The following is a 20590-nucleotide window of genomic DNA, read 5'->3' as shown; positions in this document are numbered from 1 at the left end:
GGAATACCAGCTAGAGGCCAAACTACACCCTATATTACAGATTTCAAGGCCTTGGGACTTGTCCTACTGCACCTATACACCAGACTACACGGCGGGGCAGAGCAGCTCCGGGCCAAACCCATGCAGGCACCCGTGACACAGGAAATGACAAACGAGGAGATGCGATGAAGAGAGAAAACTCTGGCAAGAGGAATGACCGCAAGGACCGAGAGAATGCGGAGCGAGATGATCTCGGCGAGACCGACGAGGCTCGAAGAAGATGCTAGCGGAAGGGCTTATTCCGAGAACCGCAAAGATGGATGCCCGAGAATCGTCCGGTCAGAATCCTCTACCGCTCTTTGCATTCTGACAAGTCCTAATCCTCTGTAATGGATCACTGCGGTGCAGAGCTGTGAATATAGCTCAGAACAAGACCATAAAAGACCTCTGACTCAATGCCTCTGAAGGGAGATGCGATTCCAATGTGCATCCAAGCTCGTCGGTCAAAGCTCCGACGGTATCGGCACCCGGCCGAGGAACACGGATGCTAAGGATGATGCCTGGCATTTCCGATAAGCTGGCCCCTCGAAGGGCTAAGGAAAAAGACCTAAGACACAAGATGCCCAAAAGACACAGAACATACAACAGACAAGTGACACGACACGCACCGGGACTGCTCTGCCCGCCTCAGCATTGTGATCAAAAGTGAGACTTGCCCTTTATGTGGGCTAAGGGGCCCCTTCTTGGACATTCCCACCTTCAAAGCTGACTCAAAAATCCCTCCCGGCGAGGCCCGACCCGGCACCCTGCTTTCATCCCCTCAGTGGGTCGTAACCCTCGACTTATCTCTCGGACGTCCGGGATGTGAATCCGCCTCGGGTGCAAAATAAGGCTACCTCGCTGTCCGGGAAGTTCCTGCCATCTCCTAGTCAGCTACAACAAAGAAAACCAAAACATCAGAAAATGTAAAGGCTTCATTGCAGAGTCCCATAACACTTTGGGAGGGCTCACGAGGGCGGCGAGCCGGCTCTGTCGGCCGGTCGGTGAGGGGATTTGGCATAATACAAGTGGACTGCTCAAAACACGCAAATGACGATGGCCGCTTAAAGTTTAGAGTACCGGCACTCGGCACCCGAGCGATAACAACTTTTTCCTTCCACCGGTCACCACTTACCTCACTAACTTGACCTTGACTGCTGAGATCTGGCTTTATCTCCTAAAAGAAAAAGACAAAGAACGGTGCTATAACATAGCCATCATTTACACTTGCCCAGCACAGACAAACAGTTACTGACCTTCCTGCGGGAATCCCCTCACCCGGTATGGGGCGCTCTGCCACAGATTTAATCCATCTGCATCTGAAAGAAAGCGATGACAAAAGTCAAAGGGCTGCATGAGAATTTCACGGCTCCGACCATCTCGTGTGAATTTAGGAATATCATCTAGAGCCCAGCTACAACCTACATTACAAATTTCAAGTCCCCAGGCCTTGTTCTATTACACCTATGTGCCAGACTATGCGGCAGGGCGGAGCAGCTCCAGGCCAAACCCGTGCAAGCACCCGTGACACAGGAGATGACAAATGAGGAGACACGACAAGGACAGAAAACTCTCTGCGAAAAGAACGACTGCAAGCACATCAAAGGGCTAAGGCAGAAGACACGAGACACAAGATGCCCAAAAGACACAGAATGTAACAATAGACAGGTGACACGACACGCACCGGGATTGCTCTGCCCTGCGCACGTCGGCATTGTGATCAAAAGCGAGACTTCCCTTTATGTGGGCTAAGGGGCCCCTTCTTGGATATCTCCATCTCCAAAGCTAATTCAAAAATCCCTCCCGGCAAGTTCCAACCCGACACCCCGCTTTCATCCCCTCCGTAGGTCAGAGCCCTCGACTTATCTCTCGGATGTCCGGGGATGCGAACGTGCCTCGGGTGCAAAAAGAAGGCTGGCTCTCGCTACCCGGGAAGGTCCTGCTGTCGCTGGGCTGTTGTCTCTTAGTCAGATACAATAAAGAAAACCAAGATCAAACTATGAGTTTAGTGGCAAATCGCAACAAGTCGGCGGCTCGCTTCGCTCCTAAGTGCCCCTAGATTCTCAAGGCCCTAGCTTTATCCCTAGTCTAAGGCTGCGGCTGCTATTGTGATAGGCACCCAGGGTAGCAAGGGACAGAGTTACAAGGCGTTTCCATAAATGCATGGGATGTGTTTGCATGCCATAAAACTTGTAAATGAGGCTGCTATGCTTATGGAAAGGCCTTAAGCGGCTCCCAAATACACCGTGCCGCCTTCAAAAGCCCCCTGCTGTAACTCCTAACCCGCTACCCTGCTCGTCCTCCCTCTCCCGGTCGCAATCCTCAACTTCCCTATCGGAAGCCTCAATCTCGGACGCCATCTACGGCACGAGGTAGATCCCTTTTTGGACACAATGAATTCACTGAAAAAATTTGAAGTATCCCACTCAACACAACCCGGAATAGCAGGAAGTTGCACTGCTCCAAAAAAAAAAAACCTTAGCACAAAACCAGAAATTATAAAACCACCTTACCAACCCTAAACATGTAACCCAAATGAGTGAACTTAAATATTACCTGTATTCCATGGTATCTTCTTCCCAATGTCTTCAAAGCCTCTGTTGCTTTAGAGGCTAAAAGAGCCTGCTGAAAGCAAGCTGAGATAAGCAGAAAGATCCCCATCACTGAAATGAGAGGAGAGCTCTTACCCCACTCACTCCCAGAGAGGGAATGACTCCCCTTGCAAAAGCCTGGGCTTAATATACCCCTGGCCGGGTCCGCCCCTCGTTCCCATGATGCCCAGGGAAAAGGGAGGAGCCAAATCCTGCAAGGTATAAAAGCCCTCCTAGGAGTTGCCACTGTTTGGCTCCTCTGACTTAAATTTGAGGTGAGTAAAGGGCTTGGTAGGAAACTCTTCAGGGAAACGACGATGCTTTCTTTTTTTGCTTTTATATTGAGCAAAAGGGTGGCCGGCCGGTAAGAAATCAAACTTTGTGTTTTGGGAACTCAGCTAGGTAATTTGTTGTTAAGTTGCATAATTATTCCCTAGTAATTACTGAGTAGTACTCCACCTGTGGCTTAGTAGGGTAGAGAAGAATAGTAATTTTATTAACGATGTAACTCTCCTTGGGACCTCTAATTAAGGCTATATACATTATAAATAAAAATAAGACTTCTTAATACCCTCCTAGCTGCTATTAGGGTTACGTCCGTGCGGGGCTCGCTCCCGTATGACGTTCGGTACCGGGGCTTGGGTAGGAGCACCCTGAGATGCAATTTAAATCCTTAAAATGCTCAAAAAGGGAGAGCTTTCTTTGACTGAAGTCTTTAAAATGAGGGAACGGGCGGGAGTTGCCTCCACTTGAACCGATACAATGGCAAATTAATGGCTTCTCCCCTTCAATTTAATCCCCTAACCTATTGGGAAAAGAGGGGTTTTCCTCACTTTAAAACTCTCTGGTGCTGGAAAAAGGGGGATTTTTCCTCAATTCAAACCCTTAGAAAGGAGGGAGAACTGGGCTTCCCCCTCAATTTAAACCTTACAATGATGGAAAAGGGGGAGATGAAAGGGACCTCACATACTGCCCTGCCCGCTCAGGTGCTGCCCCTTGGCACGAGAGCTCTTCCCTGGGTGTTTTCTTGAAGCGATGCTCCTTACCCGGGTGCATCCGGCCGCTCCCCGGCTCCTGCGGAGCGCTGCGACCGTTGTTCCCGAAGCGTCTCTCGGGACGCCTCCGTTGGCCCCTCTCGACCGGCAGCTCCCCGTGTAGGTGTGCCTCGGGAACCCTCTGAAAGCGACCTCTGGCAGAGCCGCCCCCTCCTCATCCACGCCGGTCGCGCTCGGTGCTGCCGCACCTCGGAGCGGGGGGATGAGGCGGAGAAAGGTCCTGCCGGTCGTTCCCTCCCCTACGTGGGCCGTCGTCCGCCCCCGAAACGCCGGGGTGTGGGGCTTTCCTTTCCGTGGAAAAGGACCGGCCTTCTCGTCCGGGTGCACGTGGCCAAAATTGGGATCCCGCCTCCAAAATTCCCTATGTCCTAGGCTTGTACTTACCGAGGAAATTCCCTGCCGATCGCAAGCGATTACCGGTAATGGTTCTTCCATAATTGTTACTGACTTCCGTTTCCTTTGAAGTGTTTGACGTGTTCCTCGAGGGGGTCGAGGGTTTGGCCGGGTCGTTTATGGCCCGTCCCGGCAGGCCCGGACCGAACCCGAGCGCCCCCGTCGCCGGTCCGCCCTGAATTTCGGTGAAATATTGATATTGTTTATAAATACTCCCTTTCCCTGCTACTCGGTCTTTCCTCGTGTATCTGCAGGGAGAGGGTTTACTCTATCCCTTGATCCCACCCGCAGCTCTCCGGCCCAAATGCCGATGCTTGCGGACACGATCTAAGCAGAAAACTACTACGAGTGTTGGCTTTTTGAAGTAAAAGTCTTATTGTACATCTGGCTGTACAATTTAAAAAAATGCATCTATTGATGGTCATTATGGGAAAGCTTTTCAGAGGAGAAAATACCCATTTTGGTAGCACAGATCCCATTTTGACAATACTGCATTTTTGTGGGTTTGGGAATCCTGCCTGTACAAGACATCTGAAAATCGGTATTTTACAATTTGATATTTGGAAACGGGGTCATTTTGATATTTTGGAACTTGATATTCTGTCGTTTTGAAATGGAATTAGTTTGGTATTTTGGAACCTGGTATTCTGATATTTGGAAACCGGGTAACTTTGGTATTTTGGAACTTGGTAATTTGTAACTGGGTTACTTTGGTATTTCTGAACGTGTTCTGGCAATTTGAAACTGGGTTACTTTGCTACCTCTGAACGTGGTGTTCTGGTATTTTGAAACTAGGCTATTTTAATATTTTGGAACTGGGTATTGTGGTTGTTTGAAACTGTTTTTCTGGTATTTTGAAATTTGGGTTTCTATGATTTTGAACTAGGTTATTCTGGTATTTTGTTCCAAAATACCAGACAAATAACAAACAAAACAAAGAACAAAATTTTTCTGTAGGCTGTTTTTTTAGTGTATTTGTAGGCTTTTTTTTTTTCCCTGTGTATTGTATGATGAGCTTTTACTGTTTTTGTAACCTCGGGGTTTGGTTTTTTGTAATCTGCGCCTGGCAGGGACCTGGGGCATCCCGGTCGAGTCTCTAGGCTTCGTTTGCTGTCTTCCGCTACGATTAACAGTTCCTGGCATGGGAACTGTTAAATTACAGACTATATGATGAGACGCTTCCTGAAACAAATTAATTCCAGCTAAATGACTCTTCCTGCTCTGCAGTTCCTATACCTGGCCCGGTTTAAATCCGTACCTAGCCCGACTCTTCGGTCCTTCCGTTTCCTACCGCTCTGCTCGGGGCTTTGCACCTCACGCTCTTTCCTCCCTCGGTGGCGTCACGGCAGAATGTGGCGAGGTTTTGGCCGGCACTTGAGGTCTCCGAGATGAACTTACCGAGAATTCTTCTGCTTTTCGCTGCACCTGCCACAACAACATTTGTTCACTGAAATAAATGCTTTCCACAATGAACTAAAGGTGTAAGGGAACAAGCGCTGCACTGTTGGGGAGGAGGATAGTTTGGCAAGGGAATTACACAGATCTGGAGGCTTGGCAGAATTGAAAAAAAGGCAAGAAAAACACAAGAACTCCAAGCCCAAGCTACATCCACTACACAAAACATATTGGCCATAAAAGCAAGAAATTGCCATCTGCTTCTAAAAAACCTAAGCAGCACAAAATAAAATCTATTTTGCTAGAGTTCTGCTTACCATAAAAAACCCTGATTAATTTAATCATGACACTTAAACTTCAGGCATATTAGAAAACTTGTACTGTCTGAAATGTCAGGGGAGGCTGATGCAGCAGCTCCACCCCAGTCACTGTGCTGGAAAGCACAGGAGGCACCTGCTACATCACAGGTACTTTTGGAAATAAATAAAACACAGCACTTTAGGTTGTGACAGATTGTAAAGCACTGTACCTAAAAGCCCCATAACATAAACATGTACTGAAGCTGAAGCAAGCACCACATTGGAAGCTTCTTTCCATCCTGTTCCTTCCACCCGCTTGCTGCAGTTCCCTGGGAGCTGCCAGGAGCACTTACTTGCACTGAAGCATCTCCCATGATGAATTTTGCCCCTTCAATAACAGCTAAGTAGGAGAACCGGAGCTGATCTGCATGATGATCTGCATGAGTCTGGATGAGCCCCATCCTGTACTTCCTCATTTCCAGGAGAACCTGCTTAACGTCCACGGAAGAAGGGTCTTTCCGTTTGTCCATCTGCAGATAAAAACGTGAAACGTGTTTTCTGCTCTGATGAGGTTCACTACAATGACTCACTTTGTGGTAAGGCCTTCACACCACCCTCCACATTACAGAACGAATGAACTCACATACAATTGGTATCAACGGCTCTTTACTGGGTCTCCAAAAACACACAGGGGAAAACACTGGGCCTCAAAAATGCTGCTTTCCCTGAAAGCAAAGCCTGTCTTTGCGAATCACTCTGAAAACTGGAGACTTTTCTTCCCCTAACTCAAAATGGCCACTTAGGAATGAGACCTGCCTTGGAATACACTCCCAAAACAGCAGAGTAAAACAACAGGAAATCACAGGGAACCCCTCCAGCCCCTGCTCCAGCTCCTTTAAGGCTGCACCAAAGCTCCCCTGAAGGTGCCTGTGCAGGAGAGGTGGCCCTGCAGGTGGCCCTTACCAGCAGCAGACAGGTGTCCACCAGGCAGAAGGTGCCCGACCTCCCGATGCCAGCGCTGCAGTGCACCACGACCGGGCCGTGCCCGGGGCTCGGCGAGCCCGACTCCCGCACCTTGAACGGGAAATTCAGGAACGAGGCCGGCGACTCTGGGACCCCAAAGTCGGGCCAGGTGGTGTAGTGAAAGTGCAGAATCTCCCGAGTTTCCTGGGTCTGCAAAAACAGGGTTTGGGAACAGTTTTAGTTTGGATACACCAGTCAGAAGGACTGACTTAAATTCCAAGAACAAAGTTTCAGGGAGTCTCAGGGAGTTTTTATAGCTGCACAGCCAAGAAACTAATTACAAGTAATTGTCTCTTGTTGTGAAGGTCTCCACTGGGACCAAAGGGAATTGGGTAAGTAAATTTACTTATTTACAATTCAGTTATTTCAGTGCAGCTCAGAAGCCTGTGTCACTCTGGGTATGGCTGAGACATGAAACCGCCTGGAGTGTCCCCAGGTACGTCTCAGAAATATCCAAGAGTTTCATTTCCATGACATCTCATGCAGAATCATCAAATCCAGACCAATTCGTGACCCCCGATTTCAAGCCAATCTCCTGGCCCGGCTGCGGCGCGATTCATCTGGTGCCCCGAGATGGGACCCTCTCTGCCCGGCTGCCGGATCCAGGGGTAAGCGGACCTCCCGGTCGCGACCCTGAATTTTCAGGGGGAGCTCGGCTGTCCTTTGGCTCGCGGCGGGGGCGGACAAGGACCATCTGCACCAAATTAAGGTATTTGCTATTCCTTTTAAACACAGAAATACCTGCAGGTCCAGGGTTCGAGTCCCTGAGGGTGGGTTGAAAGTCCCGAAGAAGACTGGGTCTCCCAAAATTAGTCCTGGGCAAGAAAAAAAAGTACTTTTAAGGGGTTGGACCCCGACTTTCAAAGGGGTTGGACCCCACTGGGAAAGGTACCTTTAAGGGGCTGGACCCCACTGGCGTGTGCTATTGTACTGCTATTTTTGTTTTGTCTGTTGCTATTCTGCTGCTGTGTGAGTGAGAGTGGATGAGACGTGCTGTCAAAGTACAAAGCGAGTGAGAGGCTCTATCTGCGGTTCCGTACCCCGGCGACGGGCTCGACCGGAGGAAAGCGAAGCGTTTGGCAAAGAGCGAATGAGCATAAATCACATAAACTGTCGGTTTGGAATTCAACCTTACTATCCAAAGGGGGTGGATTTTAGAGGAGAAAGATTTTAGCTATTGAATTGAAAACATGCAGACCCCCAACGCCTTTCTGATATAGCTCCATCTGATTTCCCTTTTGAAATCCCGTGTTAAGTGTGAGAAAACGGTTCTAAAGCTTGTCTTTGTGTGCATGTATTAATTGTGAGAGAAAGTGGTATTGTATTTCTACTAGATGGAGTGGGTGGTGTCCAAGCTGCCAGAGGAGAGAGCTTGGTATCAGACTAGAAAGAGCAGGAATAAAGAACTTGGCAGAAAAGGAAAGTGCAGATAATGTTAAAGGGGAGAGTGGCAGAGAATAGTGAGAAATTTGAGAGGAGCTGATTAGAAAAGTACAGCAAGCGTATGGAAGAAGAGATGAGGAAAAGGCAAAAGCAATGGCAAAGGTGATGGCAGAGGTTGTAAGAATTGTGGACATTGTGGTTAATAGGTTTGGGTGTTTAGTTCCCTTTTCTGCTTGGTGTTTTGTGCGGAGCTGCGAGGCTCCTGTTATGTGGTGCTTGTGCAGAGCTGAAAGGCTCCTGTTTGGAGGAGACCCGTGCCCCTGTGCCTTTTGTGTTTTGTTGTGAAAAGCCAAAATTGGCAGGTTTCGGTTCTGAGGCGAATCCGGAGCTCCTATCTTGTGGGGAACCCTCCCCTGCCACCGGTCTGTGGTTTATTGTGGAGAACTAGAATTGGCAGATTCTAATCCTGCGGCCAATTCTGCAGCTGCTGCCTTGTGGGGATGGTGTTGTCCCTGTGCAGGCCCAGGTATTTGTCATGCAGCCTCATCTGCGGGGGCTGTAAAGAAACCTATGGGGAGAATGCTTTGCTGTCCTTCCTTGGTTAATTTGTTAGTCACCTCTCTACTCCTGGGGTGGACTTGGTAAAAAAAAAAAAAAATTGAGATAAGGAACAATTGGTTACTAAAAGATGATTGATTACTAAAAATGTGATTGGTTATTTAAAAAAAAAAAAAAAGGCGACTCAAATGCCTGATTCACAGACTGCAACTCTTGCAAAACTTTTAAAAGCAGTCTCGCTCCCTCCGCTGAAGAATCGATTGGAAGAAACCCCACCGAAAAGCTGTGGGAGACAACAAAAGTGGTGCGACAAGCACTTCATAGAATAAAAACTAAAACTCCCCTTGAATAAGTTAATGCAATTAAACTCTTGTTTCACTCAGACATATTTTTTGGGGGGAAGTTTGTTTCTTTTCTCTTTTCTAGGAATGTCAAATGTCCCGACATCAAAGATAAAGCAAGCAGTTTGAGAGCAAGGAAACTGCAAGCAGCAAAATCACCCCTAAATGTGATAACCGTTGCTTCGCTGTCACTTTGTGTTAGCCCTATAAAGTTTTACTTCTTTTTTAATAATCGGTCTAGTGGGCCAAATTTTCACTTTTCTTTTATAGGAATCTACCAACACATGAGATGGAGCTGTGTGAAAACCAATGAAATTGAAAGTGTCACCATAATTGCTTGCATTGTCAGTTGGTTCATGTTTGTAATTTGTTTGTGTTTTCATTGCAAGTGACAGATCAAATAGTAGTTAAAGCATTCTACATATTCTTGAGTTTAATTTTTGTCTAACTTGTTTTCTCTTTTTACTGAAAAATGGTGTGGCTCAGGTCTTATGGATGTATAATTTGTTTCAACCAATATTATCCTGAGAGTTGGTATAAGAATTTATACATATTTGAAATCCTACAAATATGGACTAACCCTCCCGGTTCTGCCTCAGAAGGCTTCAAAATTATTATAATCTGGCTAAATTTTTTGGATTTTCTAATTAGTGAATTAAAAGAATCGTGACAAAACACAAGCAAATGCTACATGAGAAATGATTGAATCCCCCTTCCTAAACCAGGAGGGATACAGAAAAGCCTTCTACCAGCTCTCAAACTAAAGTGCTGTTCAATCTCATGCCATATGTCTTAAGAGGATGTTTTAACTTTTCCTCACCCCTCCTATTTATAGCATATTCTGCAATCTCAGTTGTAGGTGCAGAATGGGATGAAGGCAATTTATTCACCGAAAAAAAAAGGCTACATGAGGTAAAAAGAAAAAAAAAACAAACCCTAAGTTTGAAAGACAATTCATTTCATTTTTAATCCCACCAAAAATAAAGCCACAGTTTGTAGTTTGTGTCAAGATTAAATGACGAGAGTGCTATAATCTGTCTCCTGGAAAACAGAGCATAGCCCTGATGTAAAGATATGTTTGCATGAGAATATTTTGTATGAAAATGTTTTGTGTGTTAGTTTGGTATCATAAAAACTAATCCTTCATAATGTATAGAATTATATAGCAGAGTAAGAATATTATTATAACAAAAACTGTATAAAGAAGTTACAACCAAAGAAGCCTCCTGAAGATACCTGACTAGGACTTTGAAGTGTAAGTTAAACCACTAAGATTAGATAAAGGGAAAACTCATTCTTTGCCCAACTCAGGCCTAGGAAAAAAAACAAAACAAAACCAAAAAAAAACGACAAAACAAACAAGACTGAAAGAAGAGAAATACCCATAGATAGTAAAATAACAAATCAGATGATCCCATTAGTAAGAGATGTTGAAATTCCAGGGAGATCAAAACGGGCTCCCCCAGTGATTATTGAACTACTGGAAGGGGTACAACCAGTGTCAGTTAAACAATATCCACTAAGGCATGAAGCATGAGTAGGAATGGAACCAATAATTAGTAAATTTATTGATCAGAAGTTGTTGAGAGAGTGTGGATCTTCCTGAAATACCCCAATTCTACCAGTACAAAAGCCAAATGGAAGTTATTGATTAGTTCAGGACCTGAGGACACTTTACTCACAAAATTACCAAGTGACTGAGTGTGGTTTTCAGTTTTAGATTTAAAGGATGTTTTCTTTTGTCTGCCATTAGCTGAAAGCAGTCAGGAAATTTTTGCCTTTGAATGGGAAAACCCCAGAACAGGGAGAAAAAGCCAGCTTACGTGGACTGTATTGCCACAAGGATTCAAAAATAGACCCGTGATATTTGGAGATCAATTAGCCGAGGAACTGGAAGCCTGGACGCCGCCGCTTGGGAAAGGGAAGGTACGCTCTTGCAGTACATCGATGATCTATTAATAGCAACAAGGACCTGTGAAGACTGCAAGAACTGGACTGTAAGTCTTTTCAATTTTCTGAGACTAAGTGGATATAGAGTCTCTCCTGAAAAGGCTCAGCTAGTCCTCCACAATGTTACATATCTGGGGTATGAACTGGCAGGAGGGGAGAGAGCCTTGAGAGACAACAGGAAGGAGGCAATTTGTCAAATGCCCTGGCCAACTGAAGAACCAAAGAACTGAGAACTTTTCTGGCAATGACAGGATGGCGTAGATTACGGATCTGCAACTATAGACTCATTGTGAAACCTTTATACCAACTCCTAAAAGAGACTAGGGGAACTCACCTATGCTGGACACCAGAGACTAATAATGTATTTGTAACTCTACTGGGCATACCAGATGTCACTAAACCTTTTCTGTTGTTTTGACATGAGAGACAAGGACTGGCGCTGGGACTTTTGGCACAGAAGCTGGGACCCTACAAAAGGCCGGTGGCTTATTTCTCCAAGCAGCCGGACGTGGTCAGCCAAGGAGAGTCGGCACTGCGTGCAGTGGCAGCCGTGATCCTGAACGTAGAAGCTCGCGAGTTCACACTGGGACAGTAGGTAACTGTTTTTGTTTCTCACACGGTGTCAGCAGTGCTCACACAGAAAGGAAATCACTGGTTAACCCCATCTCGCTTTCTCAAATACCAGGCTGTCCTAGCAGAATCGGAGGATGTGAGTATCCAAGTAACTAACGTTTTAAACCCAGCAGCTTACCTGGGGCAAAGCTGCTGAGGAGCCTGTACGGCATGACCGCATCGAAACCGTGGAGGCGGTTTACTCCGGCCGCCCGGACCTAAAGGACTCTCCGCTAGAAAATGCGGCAAACTGGTTCACCGATAGGAGCGGTTATGTCAAGAATGGTAAGCGGCTCGCTGGGTATGCAGTTACAGCCACAGACGCTGTCATTGAGGCAAAACCATTACCTGTGGGGACATCAGCTCAAAAAGCTGAAATAATAGCCCTAACTCGAGCCTTGGCATTGGCCAAAGGAAAACCTATCAACATTTGGACTGATTCGAGGTATACTTTTGGGGTGGTACACGCTCACGGGGCTATCTGGAAAGAAAGGGGTTTATTAACCTCACAGAAGAAATCAAGCAAGCTACTGAAATTGTACAGTTACTGGAATCAGTGGTAAAACCTTCAAAAGTGGCTATAATGCATTGTAAGGGACAGTCCCAGGGTAACACTATCCCTGAACTGGGAAATGCTATGGCAGACAAAACAGCAAAGGCAGTGGCCAGTGGGCTTCAGATCCAAGCCCTAGCTCTAATTCCTTCTAGCATCCTTATAAGTAAAAAAAAAAAAAACAAACCACCATATGACACTGATGATTTAAACTGGATACAAGAAGACAAGGGACAAATGAGCACAGATGGGTGGGCTAGGATAAAGGGTCTCATAATCATACCCAGAAAACTGTTAAAATTATTTATCCAAAGCGAACATTGCATCAGATCACCTTAGATTACAGTTCTTGAAGGTTTGAGGAGGTATGAGACAAACTTACAGCATGGTTACCCAACTTACCCGGCTTAAACAATTGTTTGTAATAGCTATTTGTGTTATTGCATTGTTACTTAGTGTTTGTATTAGTAGTTACTGTTGTATGATATTATGTACCTGGAATCGAGATGCTTATGCTCCATGGCACAAGCATAAACTTAGAACTAAGATAGAGAAGGGTTCTTACTTTAAAGACATGCAAGATTTGTAAAGAATTACAAATACCCAAAGAAAAGGGGGGGATTGAAGAAGGGGCAGTCAATAACTAACTCATGTAAGCACAAGTTAACTAGCTGGAGACAGCAAATGTTAGTTCAGACAGCAGATGCTAATTACACAACCTAAGAAGCCAAATTCACCTTAATCTTGTCAAGATAGAGGTGTAATAAATAAGGGTATTTTGTTCATTGAAAAGAGCTGACACAGGCCACAACGTACATAACAGGAAATGTCTTAACAAATCCATATGTAAAGGTTGTAAGTGCTGTAAGTGTACTATTGTTTAAGCTCCAGGAAGAAAAGCAGGGGATACTAACTGACCAAATATGGAAAGGGTCACCCAGAGGGCACTTGAAGAAGACTACTTGCCTTCAGCCATCGACCACCAGAAGGCAGAAAACGACCCCCTAGCAACAAGCTCACACATGCGTAGAGTACTCCCTTAAAGATAAGTTAACAGGAAATGATCCTGCATAAAAGAAGGACTGAAATTTGCAAACCCCTGCGGCAGTCGGTGGAGCGGGGACTCCCCTGTCGCCCAGCCCTGATTTTGCTTATGCCTTGCTTGCTGTAATTAATAACTTCTCTAATTTGATTAAACCTCCTTGTCTGCCTCAGTCAATCACAATTTGGTGCCGTGACTCGGATGGGAATGATACAGTGAGACAGAGATATCGGGGAGGCGCCCCACCTCTGGTGGCCTCGGTATCCTCAGTCTTTACCTCGCTCCCACTGACGAACCTAAACTCAAGGCATTAAGCAAAGGGAACCGGTCGGCCCCATAAACTTTGTGCGCAGAGGTCCGGACGAAGACGCTGGAAGCGTGAGTATTTGCGGAAAAGGGATCCGTTCGGTCGGGGTCGGGTATCCTGGAGTGTGGCGAGTGCGGTGTGTGAGAGGGGGGCCGGCAGCCGGACTCCCCAAGCGAGTGTGGACCCTCAGTAGTGCGGTTCCCATTGCCCGCGAGGGCGTGGGCCACGAACCAGGGGAAGCGAGTGATTCCACACACAGAACGCCTGAAGGCACTCCAGAGGATGGGACAGGGGAAAAGCAAGCCCTCTAGTTCCATGAGGTTTCCCCCAGTACCTGAGGATAGTCCGTTAGGGCTTTTATTGAATAATTGGAGGCATTATTCGAGTACACAGAATAAAGATAAGGCCAAGATGATTTATTATTGTATAGAGGTCTGGGGAGGAAAGCAGATATCACGAAATGTATTTTGGCCTATATTTGGGTCCTACGAGGACTGGGTGAGACAGGATTTGAATTTATGGGTAAATTCCAAAACTCCTTTTAGTCGAGAAGAGAGTGAATATGCAAAAATATGGATAGAGACCCCCGGGGTACTCCTGTTTACTTTAAAGGAAAAATCTGAAAACTCGGGGGTAAGAAGAAAAGATAAAAAGAAAGAGGAAGTCCCGTTGATTCCACCCCCCTATATACCTCCGCAGGCCCCGCAAGCACCCCCACTCCCACTCCCTGAGCAGCCCCTAGAGGAAGAAGAAGGGAATCCTGAACCCGAACGGGAGGGACCAATGACAAGGGGCAGAGCTAGACGTCATAACCTCTATCCATTAAGAGAAGTGCCTATGGGGGGACCCCAACCAGGAATTGGCTTTATTTCAGTTCCCCTTAGCTCTGGAGATGTACGGGACTTTAAGAAGGAAATGGGGAACCTATTAGAAGACCCCCTGGGAGTTGCAGAGAAGCTAGATCAATTTTTAGGCCCTAATATATAGACCTGGGATGAGTTGCAGTCAATTCTAAATATTCTTTTTACTGCAGAAGAAAAGAACATGATTAGGCGAGCGGGAATGCAAATTTGGGATGCCCAACATGCCCAAGGCCCACAGGCAGATATCAAATGGCCTTTACAAAACCCTAATTGGGATCATCAGGATCCAGCACACAGAACTCATATGCAGGACTTAAGGACAATAGTTATACAAGGGGTCCGAGAGGCAGTACCGAGAGGACAAAACATAAATAAGGCCTTTAATGAGAGGCAGAGAAAGGAGGAAACTCCAACAGATTGGCTAGAAAGGGTAAGAAAGAATCTACAGCTGTATTCAGGCCTGGACGCAGACACACAGTTGGGTCAGGCACTTCTGAAAACTCAATTTGTAGCCAAACCATGGGATGACATCAGGAGGAAGCTAGAAAAACTAGAAAATTGGCAGGAGAGAGGATTAGATGAATTGTTGAGGGAAGCGCAGAAAGTATATGTCAGGAGGGATGAAGAGAATCACAAGAGACAAGTCAGAATGATGGTGGCAGCAGTAAGGGAAAGCAGAAAACAAGACTCTCCCCGCCGAATGGGGCAAATACCCAGAAAGGCCCCTAGGAACACAGAGGGAAATCAGAGAGTGGAAAGGAGGGAAGCAGTCGTATGTTTTTATTGTGGGGAGAAGGGACACATCAGAAGGGATTGTAGAAAGAGGATAAGAGATGAAAAGATGTTTAAAGAAGATTAGAGGGGTCAGGGGCTCTACTTACTGGGGACCAAGAAACATCCAGAGCCCTTGATAAAAATAAAAGTCGGTCCCCAGTGCCAGGAATTTGAATTCCTGGTAGATACGGGAGCAGAAAGATCAACTATCCAAGTTTTACCATCTGGATGTAAAGTCTCCCGAGACACCGCCCTTGTAGTGGGCGCCAAGGGTGAACCTTTTGAGGTCCCTGTTATTAAAGATGTCCTGATGGAAACCGAATCAAAAATAGGAATAGGAAGCCTTTTGCTGGCACCAGAAGCAGAGTATAACCTCATGGGTAGAGATCTCATAGTAGAATTGGGAATAAACCTAGAGGTAATTAATAAAGAATTGAGAATCAAACTATGCCCCCTTAGAGTAGAGGATGAAAAGGAAATTAACCCTGAGGTATGGTACACGCCTGACAGTGTGGGCCAACTGAACATTCCACCCTTCTCCGTAACCATAAAAGATCCAGAAATTCCAATAAGGATCAAGCAGTATCCCATATCCCCAAAAGGGAAACGAGGACTAAAGCCTGAAATAGACAGACTAATAAGCAAGGGACTCCTAGAAGCCTGTATGTCCCCTTTTAATACACCCATTTTACCAGTAAGGAAACCGGATGGATCCTATCGATTAGTGCATGATTTAAGAGAAATTAATAAGAGGACAGTGGCCCGGTTCCCGGTGGTTGCTAACCCATACACCCTATTAAGTAGACTAGGGCCAGAAAATCACTGGTATAGTGTAATTGATCTAAAAGGTGCATTTTGGGCCTGCCCCTTAGACGAAAATAGTAGAGATTATTTTGCCTTTGAATGGGAGGACCCAGATACTCATAGGCGACAACAGTTGCGGTGGACCGTGCTGCCACAAGGGTTCACAGAATCACCAAATTTATTTGGACAAGCATTAGAACAAATCCTCCAAGAATATCAAACAAGAGAAAACATTACTTTGATTCAGTATGTGGATGACCTCCTGATTGCAGGAAGAAAAGAAGAAGAAGTTCGGGAGGAGAGCATTAAACTGTTAAACTTTTTAAGCTTGAAGGGACTAAAAGTATCAAAGGCAAAATTACAGTTTGTAGAAGAAGAAGTAAAATATTTAGGCTATTATTTGAGTAAAGGAGAGAAAAAAATAGACCCTGAAAGAGTGAAAGGAATCCTCTCACTCCTGCCACCAAGGAGCAAGAGACAAGTAAGGCAATTGCTAGGATTAGTAGGCTACTGTAGACAATGGATTGATAATTATAGTACCAAGGTTAAATTTCTGTATAACAAGCTCAGTCATGACGGGTTATTGAAATGGAGCGGAGAGGATGAGCAGAGCTTAGAACAACTGCAACAGGATTTAATTAACGCTCCAGTACTAAGTTTACCTGATTTTAAAAGACCATTTTATCTATTTGTAAACATTGAAAATGGGACAGCATATGGAGTATTAACTCAAGATTGGGCTGGGAGAAAGAAACCGGTAGGGTACTTGTCAAAGCTATTAGACCCAGTAAGCAAGGGATGGCCTACACGCCTACAGGCAGTGGTAGCCTGTGCTCTCTTGGTAGAAGAAGCACGTAAAATAACTTTTAATGGGGAACTCAAGGTACTATCTCCACATAATATTAGGGGAATATTGCAACAAAAAGCTGAAAAATGGATAACAGATTCGAGACTTTTAAAGTATGAAGGGATCTTATTAGATTCCCCAAAGCTAACACTAGAGGTCACTACACTACAAAATCCGGCCCAGTTCTTATACGGAGAACCAAATGAGAATAAATTAGCCCATGATTGCATGTTAACCATAGAAGAACAAACCAAAATCCGACCGGACTTAGAAGAAGAAGAAGAATAAGAAGAATTAGAAGAAGGGGAGAGGCTGTTTGTAGACGGATCATCTCGGGTAATAGAGGGAAAGAGAGTATCTGGCTATGCAATCATTAAAGAGGAAGGGTCAGAAGTCTTAGAGTCAGGACCTCTAAGTAGATCCTGGTCAGCTCAAGCTTGTGAATTGTATGCAGTCTTACGAGCTCTGAGATTGCTGAAAAATAAAACAGGGACAATATATACAGACTCCAAATATGCATATGGAGTGGTACATACATTTGGAAAAATATGGGAAGAACGAGGGTTAATAAACTCTCAAGGGAAAGACTTAGTCCATCAGGAGCTAATAAGACAGCTACTCCAGGCCTTACGGGAGCCTAGAAGAATTGCTGTAGTACATCTTAAAGGACACCGGAAAGGATTAGATTTTAGGAGTAGAGGTAATAATGCAGCAGACCAAGAAGCAAAAAGGGCAGCACTTTTGGTTATACGACAAGTTCAGGATAAGGAACAACCAAAGGAGAAATTCCCCAATAAAACTAGAATGTATAGTTTTACAGAACAAGAAAAAGATAAACTATCACAAATGGGGCTAAAAGAAAATTCAGAAGGAGAATGGAAACTCCCAGATGGAAGAGTAGTACTACCTAAATCAATAGCAGTAGAAATTTTACAAAGGTTACATAGCCAAACTCATTGGGGAACACAAGCACTAGCAGACCAGTTTGCCACCAAGTATATGTGTATTGGAATATATAATTTGGCAAAACAAATTGTTAAAGGCTGCATAACTTGCCTTAAAGTGAATAAGGCTTATTTAAGAGAACACCCATTGGGAGGGAGACCACTAGCACACAGGCCCTTTGCTAACATACAACTAGATTTCACAGAATTGCCCAAAGTAGGAAGAAGTAAATACTTATTAGTTATAGTAGACCATCTAACGCATTTTGTCGAAGCATTTCCCACAGCAAGGGCAACAGCACAGACAGTGGTCAAAGTTCTATTAGAAAATATTATCCCTAGATATGGAATAATTGAGACTATTGACTCCGACTGAGGACCCCACTTTGTATCTAAAATCATCAAAGAAGTAATGGGAATTATGGGAATAAAGTGCGAATATCATACCCCCTGGCATCCCCAAAGTTCAGGACGAGTAGAAAGAATGAATGGGGAAATAAAGAAGCAATTGACAAAGCTTATGCTTGAAACCAAGTTGTCGTGGGTGAAATGTCTACCATTAGCTTTGTTAAACATACGGACTCAACCAAGATCTGACATGGGAATCTCCCCTTTTGAGATGCTGTATGGAATGCCTTATAATATGGGGGAACCTCAAGATCACCCAAATTTAAGAGACCAAAACATGAATCATTACATTATTACCTTAATGAAATATAGAGAAGAATTATGGAAAAAGGGCATGATAACTCAAAGGCCCCCGCTAGAACTTAAACTACATTGAATTCAACTATTTAATTACACCCACGATTATTGTATTCAAGTGTCCATCATACCCCGAATCACGTATCATCCTAGTGAATACATGTACCAACAACACACCACAGCAGATCATCACCTAGTAAAAAGAGAACCTTTTACTGCATTAACCATAGCAACCCTTCTCACTATAGGAGGAGTTGGGGCAGGAACTGGAGTAGCATCCTTAGTCACCCAGCAAAAAGAATTAAGAGCACTAAGGGTCTCAGTAGATGAAGATCTAAGCCGAATAGAACAAGCAATTGATGGCCTAGTAAAATCAGTAAGATCTCTATCAGAAGTAGTCCTACAAAATAGGAGGGGATTAGACTTATTATTCCTTCAGCAGGGAGGACTGTGTGTAGCACTCAAAGAAGAATGCTGTGTCTACGCAGACCACACTGGGGTAGTGATAGACACCATGACTGAACTAAGAAAACGGCTAGAACAACGGAAAAGAGAAAGAGAGGCACAACAGAGCTGGTATGAATCCTGGTTTAATCATTCACCCTGGTTAACCACTTTGTTATCTACCATCGCAGGGCCTCTAATTCTGTTAGTCCTAGGACTCACATTTGGGCCGTGTATATTCAATAAGCTGATCTCCATAGTAAAAGGGCGCTTAGAAGTAGCACATTTAATGCTCCTTAGGGCTAAATACCAGCAGATACCAGAAAATCATGAAGAAGAAATGTTAGAATTAGCTAAACAAGAGCTAAAAAGATTCAATGAACAAAAATGAACAAGAGAAAAAGGGGGGATTGTAATAAATAAGGGTATTTTGTTCATTGAAAAGAGCTGACACAGGCCACAACGTACATAACAGGAAATGTCTTAACAAATCCATATGTAAAGGTTGTAAGTGCTGTAAGTGTACTATTGTTTAAGCTCCAGGAAGAAAAGCAGGGGATACTAACTGACCAAATATGGAAAGGGTCACCCAGAGGGCACTTGAAGAAGACTACTTGCCTTCAGCCATCGACCACCAGAAGGCAGAAAACGACCCCCTAGCAACAAGCTCACACATGCGTAGAGTACTCCCTTAAAGATAAGTTAATAGGAAATGATCCTGCATAAAAGAAGTTTGCAAATTTGCAAACCCCTGCGGCAGTCGGTGGAGCGGGGACTCCCCTGTCGCCCAGTGCTGATTTTGCTTATGCCTTGCTTGCTGTAATTAATAAATTCTCTAATTTGATTAAACCTCCTTGTCTGCCTCCGTCAATCACAGAGGGGACAAGGATTATCTCAGAGGCTGCTAAATCATTCATTATTTAAAGCCGTGGCTCAGTTAAAGAGCAATACCAATTAAGCTCCTGGATAAAAAGCCTGGGAGATCGGGGTTGGTTTTTTTTCCATTGTTCCTTTCGGTGGCTTTTTGCAAGCAAACTATGAAGCGGACAAGCCGCAAGCGTGCTACAGTGCCCCTTGCTGGGACTCGCTCCGGGCTGGCGCTGTTCCACGGTGCGAGGGGACCGGAAAAGCCACGCAACCCACGGAACCGGCGGCACTCGCCGCCCGGGGACGGCCCCGCGCTCCCGGAACCGGGCGGAGCGTGGCTCGCGGCACGGAAGCGGCTCCTCCGGCAGGCGGGGGCGGTCCCGCGCCGGGAGACCCCCGCCCGCCCCCGGCGCCTGCCGAACGGCACCGGCACCGGCGCCTGACCGAAGGGGACCCGGCGGCGCCCCAGCCCCGCGCACGGACGGCACGGAGCGGGCGGGACGACCCGGGGCGGCGCGGCTCCGTGCCTCATCTCCCGCCTGCCGGCCCGGCGGCGCTCACCTCGGCTCCGCGCGGCTCGGACCGGCGCGGCTCCGTCGGTCCCTGTCGGCGGCCCAGCCCCCAAATTCCCACTCCTCCTCAGAAATTCCCCAGGGGCCGGGAGTGCTCCCGCGCGAGACATTCGGTGCCGGGGCATGGCCGGAAGCGACCTCAAGTGCGGTGGCACGCTCCGATTCAAACCTTTCAAATGCTGGAAAAGCCGGAGTTTCTTTCAATTTAACCCCTGAAACTGAGGCAACGGGGGGTGTTCACCTCAATTCA

The 20590-nt window shown here is 45.8% G+C and overlaps 1 protein-coding gene across 1 annotated transcript; it reads right to left on the bottom strand.

Moving 5' to 3' along the window:
• Positions 1-4238: 4238 nt before the first annotated feature.
• LOC138110663 (tyrosine-protein phosphatase non-receptor type 1-like) lies at positions 4239-20472 on the bottom strand. Its single transcript, XM_069015865.1, has 5 exons — positions 20330-20472; positions 7516-7589; positions 6715-6924; positions 6105-6281; positions 4239-5482 (listed from the first exon to the last, which is right to left on the bottom strand). Exons 1-5 carry the CDS (start codon positions 20463-20465, stop codon positions 5372-5374), a joined length of 708 nt encoding a protein of 235 aa, XP_068871966.1. The 5' UTR covers positions 20466-20472; the 3' UTR covers positions 4239-5371.
• Between the last annotated feature and the right edge of the window lie 118 nt (positions 20473-20590).

The sequence above is a fragment of the Aphelocoma coerulescens genome, chromosome 4A (genome assembly GCF_041296385.1).
Source record: "Aphelocoma coerulescens isolate FSJ_1873_10779 chromosome 4A, UR_Acoe_1.0, whole genome shotgun sequence".
NCBI classification, from domain to species: domain Eukaryota; kingdom Metazoa; phylum Chordata; class Aves; order Passeriformes; family Corvidae; genus Aphelocoma; species Aphelocoma coerulescens.
The sequence above is the reverse complement of the archived record's forward strand: the minus strand, read 5'-3'. Positions and strand labels throughout refer to the sequence as shown.

Bases quoted from the DNA above. Each gene is read 5' to 3' on its own strand.
- LOC138110663 (XM_069015865.1), bottom strand. From the start codon at position 20,465: ATGCCCCGGCACCGAATGTCTCGCGCGGGAGCACTCCCGGCCCCTGGG. The intron at 6,282-6,714 runs GTAAGGGCCACC...TTTTATCTGCAG, and splicing joins TGGACACCTGTCTGCTGCTG to ATGGACAAACGGAAAGACCC. The intron at 5,483-6,104 runs GTAAGTGCTCCT...TTGTTGTGGCAG, and splicing joins TGGGAGATGCTTCAGTGCAA to GTGCAGCGAAAAGCAGAAGA.